Source organism: Amblyomma maculatum, chromosome 9 (assembly GCF_055883805.1).
Source record: "Amblyomma maculatum isolate TAMU_Amacu chromosome 9, ASM5588380v1, whole genome shotgun sequence".
NCBI lineage: Eukaryota > Metazoa > Arthropoda > Arachnida > Ixodida > Ixodidae > Amblyomma > Amblyomma maculatum.
In genome coordinates this window covers 6,317,071-6,330,899 of record NC_139352.1, presented here as the reverse complement: position 1 = coordinate 6,330,899, position 13,829 = coordinate 6,317,071, and the positions used below count along the sequence as shown (strand labels likewise).

Here is a 13,829-nt window from a genome sequence, read left to right as displayed (position 1 = left end):
GTTTGGACAGGGCTGGTCGTTGAGTGCAGCAAGCTATCTGGGTCATGAAGAGCATCCAATTCCAGTGCGGGAGGGTGTGCACGCTGTTCGCGGCGTCCGCTTTATGCGGATGGAAGCTTGTGAGCAGTGGGAGATCGAACATCCGTACTACGACGGCGCAACAGTTATAGTCATGCGCGCGTTTCATGCTGGACTAGGACTACGGAAAAATGCTGCGCAATGTGGAGGTATGCATCGTTGTACGAAAGGTGCGCAGGCAGGCGGGCGAGTGTCGTCTGTATTGTGGTATACATGCCAATGTCACCGAGCTAAGCTGGTCAGTTTAGATCGCAACAAAACTCAACTCACTACTGCACCTACGGTTGTGCTAACTGGTGTTTGATGGAAACAGCTATTGACACGTACTGAAGTATGCATTTTTTTTTTTTGTCTTCTAAGCTTTAGGGAGCGGAGAGAAATCACGCCGCTGGCTTTCTCCAGAAGTTCTTCAAAGAAATGCTATGTTGACGAATAAAGGACTCTTGTTGCATTCACTAAAATACTGCTAATCAACTCGCTAGCTGCAAGCACTAGATGCCTGACCGCAGCCTGTGAACCACCGGGCAGAACAGTGCAGACCACATGTCTACAAACCGCACAGCAGTGGCAGCAAAAATGGCAACGACAAAGGAAATGCACGTACAAGAATTTATTTTCAGCATTTTTTATAAAAATACCCGACTCATGACTATTCTGTACAAACTATGTACACAATGCTTTCCGAACTTAGGACTTGTGGGTAGGGAGCGGGGGATCATGGAGACACCAACACTAAACTGAGAACACATAAATAAGAGGAACAGGCGCGGAAGTGGAGGAGCTGCCGACTCGAAGAAGGGGAACTACTCCTTGCGGCTTCGTGCTCACTCCACTAGCTCTTCCGCATGACGAAACAAATAACTTAGGTATGAAACAACAGCTGCTGCTCCATAGCGCTGACTGGACTGGCATGTCCGGCAATTAAAAAAAGTACAAACAAAAATGATGTGGGTGCCCTTTACGCACACAAACAGGAAGTTACGAAAGTGTGATGCTGTTGTATATACACTGTTCATGTTCGCAAAGGAAACAAAAATGCCTTGTATGGTGGAACAATGCTGGTTTACAATGAGCTCTGCTTGTGGTAATGACGGCAGGTTGGAAGGGCACAGGATAGGAGGGGAGGTGGAGAAATTGACCTCCATTATGTACATCTTCAAAATAAATACAGGGAGAAGGTGATATTACAGAGAAAAAACAATGGCAGTTGCGTGCAGTTTGGGAACGGAACACTGCGGTGTGCAAAAAGAGAACTGGTCGCGACACACACGGATGGCGTAAGTCCTGGGATGGGGTGAGGGGTGCCCACACTTTTTTTTTTAGGCATATCACAGCTACGCAGTAAAGGAGGCAGTCTCTTAGCTTCTTCGCCCCTGGGCGCACACACTGGGCACCCCACACCTCGCCAGAGAAGACGCTCCGCAACTCGCAGAGTCCGTCGCAAATAAAAGTAAAAAACGCGTGCAAATTGGGTCCCCAGTCTCTCCTCACTTTTTGTCACGCTGGGCAGTCGTAGACTTGGCAGAGTAGAGATTCTTCCCACGCACTTGTGGTGTGTTTGCATTGATGATAAAAAGCTGTCTCCAAGCAGCGGGGGAAGACTTGTTAGCGGCACATGAAGACTTCTGTCAGTCTCTCGAATCCAGCGGGGCAGGCCAGGCTTGTGTCCACAACTTGTTCGCGGTTCCCAACAGAACGCAACGTCCACGATGAAGTTTTTTCTCCAGAAGGAAACGGAAGGGCGATGCCTTTTTGAATGATGAAGGAGATGAGGGGAAAGGGGTCGGTGATGGCGGGGGAGGATGGGGAGCAGGAAATTGGTGCTTCTAAGGGGGGCGTGATCATCAAATACAGATGCTGTCTTGACTGCCCGTTGAATTCTGGTCCAGGGAAGACTGTTCGCCTCGAGCCGCACACCGTACCGGGATGTTTTCGGAGACGGTGCTGTTGAGGTCGTCGGCGACCATCCACTCGTGCTCGAGTATTTCCTCGAGGGAGGGTCGCTCCGACGGCACCAGCGCCAGGCAGCGGCGGATAAGGTCCTCACACATGGGAGACAGCTTCCGCCGAAAGTGGAGCTCGGCCCGCAGAATCTGTTCGTCCTGCTCGAATGGGATGTCGCCACACACCATGTCGTACAGGAGGATGCCCAAGGACCAGACAGTGGCTGCGCGACCGTTGTACCGGTTGCGCTGGATCCACTCGGGAGGACTGTAGACGCGGGTTCCTGTGAATGGACAAATACAAGGGCGACAGTCAGTTACTGCAACTCGTAAAACATCGCTGGCGCGTACTGCGGAAAACTGCATGAATACTTAGGAAACCGCAGAATCCGTGAATCTCTACACATACCGTAAGAGGCTGGTTAACTATGTCGACCGCTGCCAAGTGTACGTACTACATGATTCCCCTCTAGTTCAAATGCCTGCCCATCAAAGGCCATTCAAAAACTGGCTTGAGGCATCACGACCGTAGGAGCTTTGTGAGCTCGTAAGGCGAAAGAACTGCCGTGCGGAAACAATTTGGAAGCACGTTTGACTTTCTGGGGCCCTATCCAGTGTACTGTGGCACTGAACGTCGCGGCGAATTCCACCAGATTCCGTCGCGAGACCAGCAGTAAGCCCGCAGAGAAGGAAGGAGCCGGAATACTAATGGCACCGCACCAGGCGGCCCCCGCTGAGAGAAGGTGCTCGCGGTCAACGGCTCCGCGAACCACCCACAGAAGAGGACACATACACACGGCCATGCGAAACTTTTGCCTCCGCCGGCTTCTTGAGGTTTATTTTCGGGGACTCCCTCGGGCGACCGCCGCCGACTACGCAGAGGAGACGCGGCCCGCTTCCCCCGCCCTGAACTCGCGTCGCCAGTCTGGCGACGGTCGGTACGTATACTGCTACGCCACTGCAGTCGCTATTACGGTCCCCGCGACCCGCGCCGAAAATACGGAAAGGCGGCGAAGACAACGCTGACAAGGCGAGCCGCGCCGTCCATGGAAGCCCCCACCTCGCCAAGGCGAGAAAGGCATGCCAAAACTACGAGGCAGTCGGCTGCAAGAGCAAATAACCTTAGCGGAGCGAGTCGCGGTCAAAGGAAGAGGGAACAACGCGCGTGAATAGAGCGTATTCCTAAATGCGCAGTTCCATCCTACCTGCACATGTGCTTTGATGTGGCATGGTTACTCAGACGGTCACAACACCCGTAGTGATGATCCCGAAAACAGGCACACAAAAAATTGAGATAGTCTTCGTAGATTTACCCGGCATATTCTCATATTTAGGTCAAATCGCTCTTAAGAATCACAGTTGCGTGCCAAATCTACGACAGCACACAATACCAGTACCAAAGCTTACAGGTTCAGTTCGTTACCGCGCGGCAACAACTGTGGCGGTTAAAGCCGACAAAATGGCTAACACCAACGGACATTTCAAAACCGAGTGGGCCAATCAAGGTTCCCTAGGGGGGGTGGGTGAGCCGCGAAAGAGGAAACGAATGGGGGAGAGTACGCTAGCAGATTGAAGAGAGCAAGGAGGAGCGTGCGCGCGCGGTGTCACGTGGCCACAACACAGCGATCCTCCTCGCGCCACTTCCGGCAACAACATCGCGGCGACGACAACGAAACGTACGTGGTTCCGCCGAGTTTCACTGCGCCAACTGCGCGCCGAGAAAGAGGGCTCAAGAGGGCGAGAGGCTATCGATGGAAGCCGTCTGTGCTAACTAAACAAAGATGGATGCCGCGGCTGTCGCGAGTGGGCCCTCCGAAAAGGGAACCGAATCGATTGCCGAGGCCAGACGGCACCCGTCCAACGCAAAGCTCTCTGAATGGCAGACATTTCGTACTGGGCGATACACAGTATGCTAGCTTCCGGGCATATATTTTTTTGTTTGCAGGAGTCTACGAACAGCTCCCCGGACGGTAAAAAGCAGAAAAACGTACTGCAATAAGTTCATTCCCCTTATGTTAGGCCTCTCGAAATTGAACACGCTGCGTCAGAATTAAAAATATTTCTCCTGAAAACGCCGAACTGGGCCAACATTACCGACCAAGATATGGCCGCGAGCGTGCAGTAAGATATCGCAAATACTCACCATCAAAGTCCGTGTAGAATCCCTCGCGCAGAAAGGCGCCGGACCCAAAGTCTATGAGGTTCACCGACAGGGTCTTGAGGTTGACCAGAATGTTCTCGTCCTTGATGTCACGGTGGATGACGCCCGCCTTGTGACAAGCGATCACGCACTGGACGATCTGCTTGAAGAAGAGCCGCGAGAGCGTCTCCTCCAGCACGCCCTTCTCGGTGATGTAGTCGAAGAGGTCCTTGACCACTTCGGGCCGCTCCATGATGAGGATGAACGAGTCGGGCCGCTCATACCAGTCGAGTAGCCGGATGACGCCCGGAACGTGGTCAACGCGCCGCAGAAGAACGATTTCAAGGGGAACCTTTTGGCCGTTTATCTGCGAAGAAATAGCAAACGGAAATAAGCACTAATCCCTAGGAGATAAATATTGGTAACAAGCAAGAGACCGTGCAAACAGCGGCAGTCGGATAACAAAAAAGACACAAAACTAGCACTGAAACTTTTTTTCGTGCTGCAGCATAGCCATCACTCGTATTAAGGCCGGCAAGATGATTATCGCGTCCAGCTGCACCATATAGTCGCTATAAGGAATTACTTTCAGGCTGTGCGCAGTCCTTTTCAGAGAGTATCAGCTGTGGTATGAAGTGAATTTTTTTCTCCCATGCAGGCAGACGAACGTCAGCCCCGCTTCGTCATGACTAAGGACACTTCATAGCGCAATTGGTCCAGCGAGGTACGGGAAGATGCAAGCAAAGCGCCGGACGTGGACGCTACACGGAAACCCTCGCATGAAAAGCGCACATTCTGCCTGCCAATCGCTCCCGCCCAAACCGAAACACACACGCCCAAAACATTCCCGTAATCGATCGCGCTCCCTAGTAGCGAGCGCCTGCTCCCTTCCTCGCGGCTCGGAAACCACGCCGTCGAAAAGAGAAATTAAAAGAGCGAGCCGAGCCAAAACAATCGAGCTCGCCAGGCACGCCAGCGCACGGCGGCGGCGCTAGCGTACGGCCCCTTGTTCGCGCACGCACCTAGCCGAACAATGCCCCTTCGCGAAACCGCTCGCAAAGCGCGCCGCCGCCATGCGGACCGATGAACTGCTCGCCTGGCGGCCCGAACAAACGCCGAGCGAAGGGGGAGAAGCAGCGCCGCAGCCTACCGCTTCAAACATGGCGCCGTTGCCGCCAGAGCACGACGACGGAGGCATCTAGGTTGCGAGCGTCGCCGTCGTGCGCGCCGGGGGAGAAGGGGCTGGCTACGGCGGCAGCAACGGGCGGCCTCCTCGCCGCCGAAAGAATCGGGCGGCTTTAACCGATCTAGGTTGGCTGCATTCCTGACCGAGGGAAACGGACGCTCGCGAACTCTGCGTGCCCTGGGGGCCACAGGGAAGCGGAGGCCGTGCGCGCGCATTCCGACTTTTTTTTCCTTCACCCTAGCCACCGTTCGCGTCCCTCCCGTACCAAGAGGCGCCGTCTGCTCGCGAAACCGCATTAAGAACGCAACGTTCGCCCTCCCTGCAACAAAATGCGGCGTACTACATGTGAGAGAACAAGAACTCACCGTGCCCCATTCGGTAACCTTGTCCCGAGACACATGCTTGATGGCCACCTGCGTAGAAAAAGCAAGAAATGTCACTCAGCACACGAGCCAAACACCAACAGTTCGAAACTAACACAAGCGACCCGCTTCGCGCCATTTGCCAAGGAGCGCGCAGTTTCGGTTGCTCTCAAAGCCACATCCGCTCGTCACGATCCTCGCAACAACAAAACTCGCAGGAGTTTTAGCGCGAAAGAGTGAGGCGGATGGTTCGATGAATAAGATGCATTGCGAAGGACCTCGCGCACTCTAGAAACTTGGCTTGAATTCAACGGCCGAACAAGGAGGGGAAAAGCGCGCGGGCTAAAGCGATGTTGGTAGTGGAGAAGCCTGCTTACCGCCAAGTTGTCGCGGTTCCGGGTGCCCGCGTAGACAGTGCCGAAGCCTCCCTTTCCGAGCAGGACACCGACACGGTAGTTCTTTTCGAACGTGTTGCTCTTCTCGACGACTTGCGCTGAAAAGAGCGGAGGAACCCTGTGAGTATCCATGGGAGCCAAGGCACAACGCATTGGGCAAACGCCGCCGTACACGGTGTTGCGGTTATTACCTGGGCGATCCCATAGCATCGCGCTTAAGCCGGGTATACGTCGTCCAACCATCGTGGAGTAATCCAGAGTGTGGCACAGAAACACAACACGTTCGACTCACAGAGGCGAGTAATCCAGTAAAGCAGGCAGAGCGGCGGAAACGAAGCAGTGAAGTTGACGGTTTGGCGGGACTTTTTTTTTTTCCTAGCCGCCACGCGCAGCACCGACCACCATCACCAACGAACGCTGCCGTCTATGAATCGCGGACGCCCGCGCTCATGTGATAAATATCAAGGGAGAGAGACATTTCGCGCATATGGTATCACTCCGCCGACTGACGCTGGCTTGGAATTCCCGCCATCAATGACGCACTTAACGCGAATAAAACAAATTGCACTCAAACTTCGTGCATTTTAGGAACATTTTAAAAATAACGGCATAATTTTAAAAATTTTAAACCTTCTCATAATTTAGCAAATTTCAAAGCAACGCTCGCACTACTTTGGACCGACCCGGCGGAGTAACGGCGCGCAGCGGCCACCGGCGCGAGCGCAGCAGAAAAAAACCCGACGTCACGGCGCCAGATGACGTCGCCAGGCGCCTCGGTCCAATGGCCGCGCTCTGAGGGTCCGCCCAATGGGAGCGCGGGAAAGGGCACAGACGCCGTGACGTAGAAGGAAAAGGGCGCGGAATGTACGCTATGCTTGTGTGTATGTGTGTGTGCGCGCGCGCGTGGCGTCTCCTCTCTTTCTCTCAATCTATGTTTTGGGCTTGCTTTTCTTTTCTTCCAGTCTCCCTCGCGCTTTTCTCTTTTTTTTTTTCCGCTGGCGTACTTTTCTTTTCGCCCTTTCTCAATCGGTCTGCGCGAGCGCGCCGTTTAGTGCCCGCCGATGCTGCCGGTAAAGTTTCGTGCGTGTACGTCCCGCTTTCCTGCGTTGTACACGCCGCGTTCTTTCGCACTCGCCTCTCCGGCGTCTTCGGCGAATTAGCTCCACCGCCTCCGGTAGTGCTGACCGTCGCTAGCAGAAGGCGCCACCGTCTTGCCAGGCGCCAACGGCCTGGGGAGGCCGCTCAGAGGCCTCGGAAATGCCAAAGCCAATGCGGGATTTCCCAGAGACGGGCATTGGTTGGGGAAGGGAGGGGAGGGAGGAGAAAAAAAAAATGAAATGGTATTTTGTTTGGACTGCGGCTCTGTTTTGTTTGTACCTGTACTAAACTACCTGAGCGCGTTGGAACAAGGGCTTTCGGTGGGGAGCTGTAATTTACATTTTTCGCTGCAGGTTCTAAGACCAACTGGGACGGCCAAGGGCGCGGTCGGGCGTACTACGTTAGCTTGTTAACAAGTGCATGATGATGTTTAGGTCTCGCAAGTGAGGCCAAGTGACCAGTCAAGTGTTCCTTTTGATTTTGCGGCGAAATCCCGAATTTTCCAGAGGGAGGAAAAAAAAAAATGAAACGTTGCTGGGCGAGCTGATGGGAGTACACTTGCTCGGAAAGGGCAGGAAAGTGACTGATTTGAAGAGCGATAATCTTGAGTGCTCCGCCGCTACACAACTTCGAGAAGCTGTGCCAGGCTCATCTATGTCTAGTGTTCCGTGCTTTTATCGTTTTGTGCTTTCCGCTGCCCCGAGTACAAAGGGATGCCGCCTGTGTGTAGCGCCGGTTTAGTTTCCGAGTCCCAGCCGCCAATACCCGTACCTCTAAAAAACTGCCCCAACAAAAGATGCCGCAGGCGATTGCCGCAGGGCTGCCTCTGAAAAGCAAGTCTAAATAACCACTGCTGTTTTTCTGCGGCGGCAGCAAAGGGGCGCTTTTCCACGTTCCCGGTTTTGCTTGTAAAGAAGCAAGACCCCTTTCATCGATGCGAAGTTGCGCGCTCTTTTTCAATCTGTTTGCTTTTGCCACGGCGTCGAACAGGGTATGAGGTTCTTGCAGACCCGTAAACACCTCCTCGAAGGTATAACAAAAGCGCGCAACAGCGGTGCACTCGTTTGTACCTTTTTTGATTGAGCCAGTTGCCAGAGAAAAACACCCGCAAGACGCTATCTGATCATTTAACGATGCGCAAGATAGACTCGATAGCACTCACACGAAACTGATGCCATCGTTGTACGGATGCCTTCAAAGACCACAGCGCTGTAAATGACAAACTTGCCCATCAATCAGTGCAATCACGGTGCGCTATGCTTCAACCATTGCGATGTCGTTGTTACTGGTGGTACAGTCGAGCGCGATTTGAAGGTTATTATGCGAGCATCGACCCGGAACATGAACAGCGCCATGGCCCAGAATTCACTGCCGAGGCGAGAGTATCAAGCCAGCTTCCCCCACTCTTTTTGCTGTTCTTTAGCAGCCGTCACTTCCTGCTGGGACATCACTTCCTTTTCTTTTTCTTTTGGTTCTGCAAACAGGCATTGATTCTTGTGCGCATGACGTATTCTTCGGTATTATCTGAAATTGGACACTTTATCGCAACAAATGGAAAGCTTAGAATAGAGAGACAGGGTGGTGAGTTTGTCGTGGGGGTGATGGCTGTTGTACGGAACAGCGAACGAGGGAGAGAAGATTGCGAAATCATGACTTTCCCTGTTCCAAACCTGGCCGCCAGGTACCTGGAGTGCTAGGCTGGTCGACGCTCGCGCGATAACCTCCAAATCGCGCTCGACTGTACATTTCCTCAGCCCATCAGCATGCTCCACTTGGTAATAGATGGTGCACCTGAAAGGCTCACCATCCATCTAGTCAGAAGTAAAATAATAATAACAATAATAAAACGGCATACTACGTTCAAAAGAGGCCTTCAAAGCAATACCAGTGACTTGCCGTAATAAATCATAGCGTCACCATCAATCGCCTTGCAAGTGCCAGGCCACGCTGTATTAAAAACCGATATAGAGCAATCTGGCAGGAGGGCCATCCGAGGTCACTTACTGCCTCGTACTTCGACTGCACTGATGTGAACTGGCTGCCCAAGTGTCACTCATTATGTGCGGCAATCGCAGCGCATTGACAGGCACGTGGCATTCGGACAGCGCTGCGAACCCGGTAGAACGCCACACGAGAACGGCTTCGGCTCTCTGAACTGAAAACATGACTGTCCGATCGATTGCAACGAACGACAACCCACATTGCGTGCGCTATAGTTCCACGATCCTATTTCCGTTTTCATGGGATTGCCCCGTAACGACGTTGTGACACGCAAAAGTCGGTTCTCGGGCAAGTACAGCAAAGAAGTTCATTCAGTCGAGCATTCCGTTGTGCGATAAAAGTTGCGCGTAAACGTTCATACTGTGCGGTATACGCGCTCTGCCGCCCTCCCAGACAGGTCATTCGACACTCCGACGTCTGGCCTAGATCGCGGTTTAACGAAACTGGCCGCCTGCGGTTCCGCCGCCGTCCTAGAACAAATATGCGCATATATGCGATCGCGTATAAGGCAGGATAACATCGCATTCGGCGCGCGATCAGCAGCCCTGGGCCCGTATTCCCAGTTTGCGTCGTTATTGAATCCTCGCTATCTCACGTGACCTCGAGCCATCTGATTGGCAGAAACACCGGAACACGATTTTGTCACCTCTTCCGGATCCGTAGTGGCAACACCCGGTTCTGGCGTTTCGACCAATCAGATGACTCGAGGTCACGTGAGATAGCGAGGATTCGATAACGACGCAAACTCGATATATGGGGCCCTGGTCCAGCAGAGTGGGAACGAGCGGTTTGCGGAAAGCGGCATGTGTCGTCCGTCCACTTTTCTTTCCGCCCGCTTCACGGGATGTGCCTCCCCCTGTGGAGAACTCGAGATTGTCTGCTGAACAGAAAACCGGTTGAAAAAAAGAAAAAATTCTTCGAGAAGTTTGCCATAGGCATAAGCTAAAAAAAAGGGGGGGGGGGGGGGGGGACGGAATGCCGGAGATAGAAAGGTAAAAGTGAAGTCCAGTTTCACTGAGGTGGTCGCAGAGGTTGAAAAATTACCGCACGTGGACGACGCAAGAGTTGGATTTAACATGGGCAGTGGCCGCCGTCTGCAGCTAGCATGAAGCGCGCATGCGCTCTAGGTGCCGGCGGTTAGTTTTCGAACAGTGCAGCTCGAACAGAGAACCAACGCATGCGAGCAGATGCTATAGTAAACAGCCGTAAACCACATACTTAATTAGCTATATCTTATTAACGTATGCTCTTTTCACAGCACAGTAACGAAACGAAGAAACCGGAGCCATTCAGCGGCGTTAGTTTTGCTCATTTCATTCCTTGCTGAGGGAACAGTGACGTGTTTATTTATTTATATTTTCTAAGGAATGAACCCATCCTCACCAGAAGTGAGTACATATAGTCCGTCTTAAAGCAGCGCGAAAACACAGGACTAAAGATGAATCCAATACAACTCGCCCAGTTTTCTATACTTGTGAACTACATAGTCCGTACTGTTTTTACGAAAGCTTCAACCACACCTCATGAACGCGCGCGATGGCATTTCTAGACGCTTCAGGTGCGCGCAAGGGAACTTCCTCTTTTTGAGGTGGTGAGTTTTTCTAATCCTTAAAGGAGTGGTTGTAAAAGAAAGTGCATTTTCTACAGCCCGGTTCTCCAGAAGTAAAAGTATTCCAGTTTCGCGCGATATACTTTCGCATGCAACGCAGAACATGACTGTAATTACACAGGGGAAATCGTCGCACCAGTTTTCAACTTCGCAAGCCTATCCTCAACATTCATCTGGAATGTACGACAGTTCGTAATAATTAGAAATGCCCCAATATTCGAGGTGCAAGTGCACGATAACTCCATGTGTAAGTCGGCTGTACATCGCAATAATGTGATGATAGCCAGACGGACCTAGGAGGTCATGATGCTAGCAAGGATAGGCAGGCCTGTGAGTAGACGCAGTTGGTGATAACTATAATAAAGGTAGCGCTTTAGGTTGAAGCCATCATGTCCTAGAATGCTTCCATGCGAGCCAGCTGAACATCGAGTTTTCTCGGAAGTTTGATGGCTCTGAGAAATGCAGAATACAACCTCACTTCGAAGCAGAGACGACAAAGAAAAAAAAAAAAAAAAACAGCGCTTTTCAAATTATAATATGTACAAGAACTATAAAATATGGTTTTATTTGCAAGTGCCGTATGTCACGATTACGAACGGCTGTTGAAGTTACAAATGCATGAATTTCGCTTCGTAGAATCTGAAAGGCGTCCGTGTTTTCGCATGAAAATTGCTTAGTGCCCGCTAGGATGACACTGACTTGAATATCAGGCTGACGGCGACATTTTTAGGCTTGCAACCGAGTGCATACTAGAACCTTGAGAGTGTTCACCAGCGCCGCCCTCAACCATAGCGGTGGACGTGGAACACACACACACACACACATATATATATATATATATATATATATATATATATATATATATATATATATATATATATATATATATATATATGTAAAAGGGAAATGAGGGTGCTCGTTATAATACATGAAGGAAAGAAGCCAACAGTCGGCGAGGCCAAGGAAAGCGTTGGGGATGGTACTTTGTCTTTTTTTTTAATGTTTACTTGGATAATCACAGAAATGAGTAATGTAATCTGTTAGGGGAAAGATAATTAAACATAAAGTAGAAGAAAAAACAACGTGCCGATGGTGGGATCCGAACCCACGACCTCCGAATAACGCGTCCGGTACTCTACGAACTGAGCTACATCGGCCGCTGTCCCCCCTGCTACTTGCTTGGGTATTTATGTTGTCTCTATACGAACCTTGAGAGTGTTCACCAGCGCCACCCTCAACCATAGCGGCGGACGTAGAACGTCCTTTGTTACCGCCAGTGTCACGCAGAACGTGATCAAGAGCGAGGGCGAAAGCTGTGCTAGAACCCTCTTACGCTCTACGTTCTACGTCCGCCGCTATGGTTGAGGGTGGCGCTGGTGAACACTCTCAAGGTTCGTATACAGACAACATAAATACCCAAGCAAGTAGCAGCGGGGACAGCGGCCGATGTAGCTCAGTTGGTAGAGCACCGGACGTGTTATTCGGAGGTCGTGGGTTCGGATCCCACCATCGGCACGTTGTTTTTTCTTCTACTTTGTGTTTAATTATCTTTCCCCTAACAGATTACATTACTAATTTCTGTGATTATCCCAGTGAACATTAAAAAAAAGACAAAGTACCATCCCCAACGCTTTCCTTGGCCTCGCCGACTGTTGGCTTCTTTCCTTTATATATGGGAAGGTGAGTGAAATGAATGCGTAGTCTTCCATGTTACGACTCTCCCGGCGTCGCGTGCCATGCTCAACCACTCTTAGTCGGCAACATCCGCAATCTACTTATCTTCGCCCGGAAACGAGTGCTTCCCAACTTGGCCTACGGACGATGAGTCAGGAGAGCCTCGATAGCGAGAGGCGTGCGTCGAGTCGGTGCAGCCGCACCCAAATTCGACGCGCATTCGGCTCGACTGCCTCGGATAGAAAATGCATTGAATTTGCTGCATTCATCGAATTCCCTGAAGCGATTGCCCGATAAGTGCAACGACAGCGGCGCGTGACTGCTCGTCGATGAATTGACAAGCTCCCGCAGGCGCTCTCGTTGTTTGGGAGATGAACATCTATCATATACGCATGCTGTTTCGCGGCAAAGAACAAACCTGCTCCTCTGCCGATGACCACCGAATATTTATGCGAAAGGGCATCTTAGGCCGACCTGGTTGATCCCATTAAGCCACAACCTTGCTAGCAAGCCCATGTATAGGCGATCATTTAGGACGTCGTCAGAATCAGTCGACGCCATTCGGTGCAGAGCCTCCTTTAAGGGACGTCTGCCGTTTCGTTCTCTAGTTGTAGCGTATAGTCCTCACCGCCTCGACAGCATTAAGTTCGTGATAATGTAACACTAGGACAGCGGCCGAGTATGACCACAGCGGTTTATAAACTCTGTCGACGTACTTCGGGGTGCATCAGGTGTCGCGAGTTTCAAAAGATGATCTGCGATATCTTACTTCCATTAAAACTGACTTTCTGGACGCCTGGGTATGCTGATTAAACAGCGGAACATTTATATTTGGTCGAAATCTCGCAAGCAAGTACAACCTTCGTCATAACTAATGCTGACGTAAATATCGCAAGAATAACCTGTTTCAGCTATAGTTGTTTCATGATCCACAAAAGAATACGGGGTGAAGGACAAAAGAGATACACACACACGCTGCTCCGGTCGTGTGTGTGTATCTCTTGTCCTCGTCTTTCGCGCCTTATTCTTTTCTGGGTAAATATCGCCCGCGCTACACAGAGCTGTGCTGGAAGGCGTAGCGCGGGAATCCATGGAGGAACTAAACGTACCCGTGCCACGAAACACGGCCGAAGCCAACAGCAAATATCTGACCAACGCGAGTGATTACGCTCTCACGCAGTGTCAAGTCGCAGCCTTTTTTTTTTTTTTTTTTTTTTTTTATCGCTATTCGATTTTACCCAGTAGGGCTGTGTTCACGGGCGTGTTTTCCCGCTTCGATCTGTACAAGTTATCACAGGCCAGTGTAACACATGTGCCTTGGTGTCGCTTTATATTTAGCAGCA

At 51.3% G+C, this 13,829-nt stretch overlaps 1 protein-coding gene and 1 non-coding gene across 3 annotated transcripts; one reads left to right on the top strand and one right to left on the bottom strand.

Moving 5' to 3' along the window:
* Window positions 1-673: 673 nt before the first annotated feature.
* Window positions 674-6,553, bottom strand: LOC146178174 (serine/threonine-protein kinase pim-3-like). Of its 2 annotated transcripts, XM_084577996.1 has the most exons (5): window positions 6,296-6,551; window positions 6,087-6,202; window positions 5,713-5,760; window positions 4,165-4,528; window positions 674-2,305 (listed from the first exon to the last, which is right to left on the bottom strand). In XM_084577996.1, exons 1-5 carry the CDS (start codon window positions 6,345-6,347, stop codon window positions 1,923-1,925), a joined length of 963 nt encoding a protein of 320 aa, XP_084434122.1. In that variant the 5' UTR covers window positions 6,348-6,551; the 3' UTR covers window positions 674-1,922. The 2 variants fall into 2 exon arrangements, with proteins under 2 accessions (XP_084434122.1, XP_084434121.1); XM_084577995.1 differs by having other exon boundaries at window positions 6,087-6,553.
* A 5,701-nt stretch (window positions 6,554-12,254) lies between these two features.
* TRNAT-UGU (transfer RNA threonine (anticodon UGU)) lies at window positions 12,255-12,327 on the top strand. Its single transcript has one exon. It is a non-coding gene; the product is annotated as a tRNA-Thr (tRNA).
* Window positions 12,328-13,829: the final 1,502 nt, after the last annotated feature.

Excerpts from the sequence above, each read along its gene's own strand:
- LOC146178174 (XM_084577995.1), bottom strand. The coding sequence starts at position 6,347 with ATGGTTGGACGACGTATACCCGGCTTAAGCGCGATGCTATGGGATCGC. Across the intron at positions 4,529-5,712 it reads AGGTTACCGAATGGGGCACG|ATAAACGGCCAAAAGGTTCC; the intron begins GTGAGTTCTTGT and ends ATTTCTTCGCAG. Across the intron at positions 2,306-4,164 it reads ATTCTACACGGACTTTGATG|GAACCCGCGTCTACAGTCCT; the intron begins GTGAGTATTTGC and ends GTCCATTCACAG.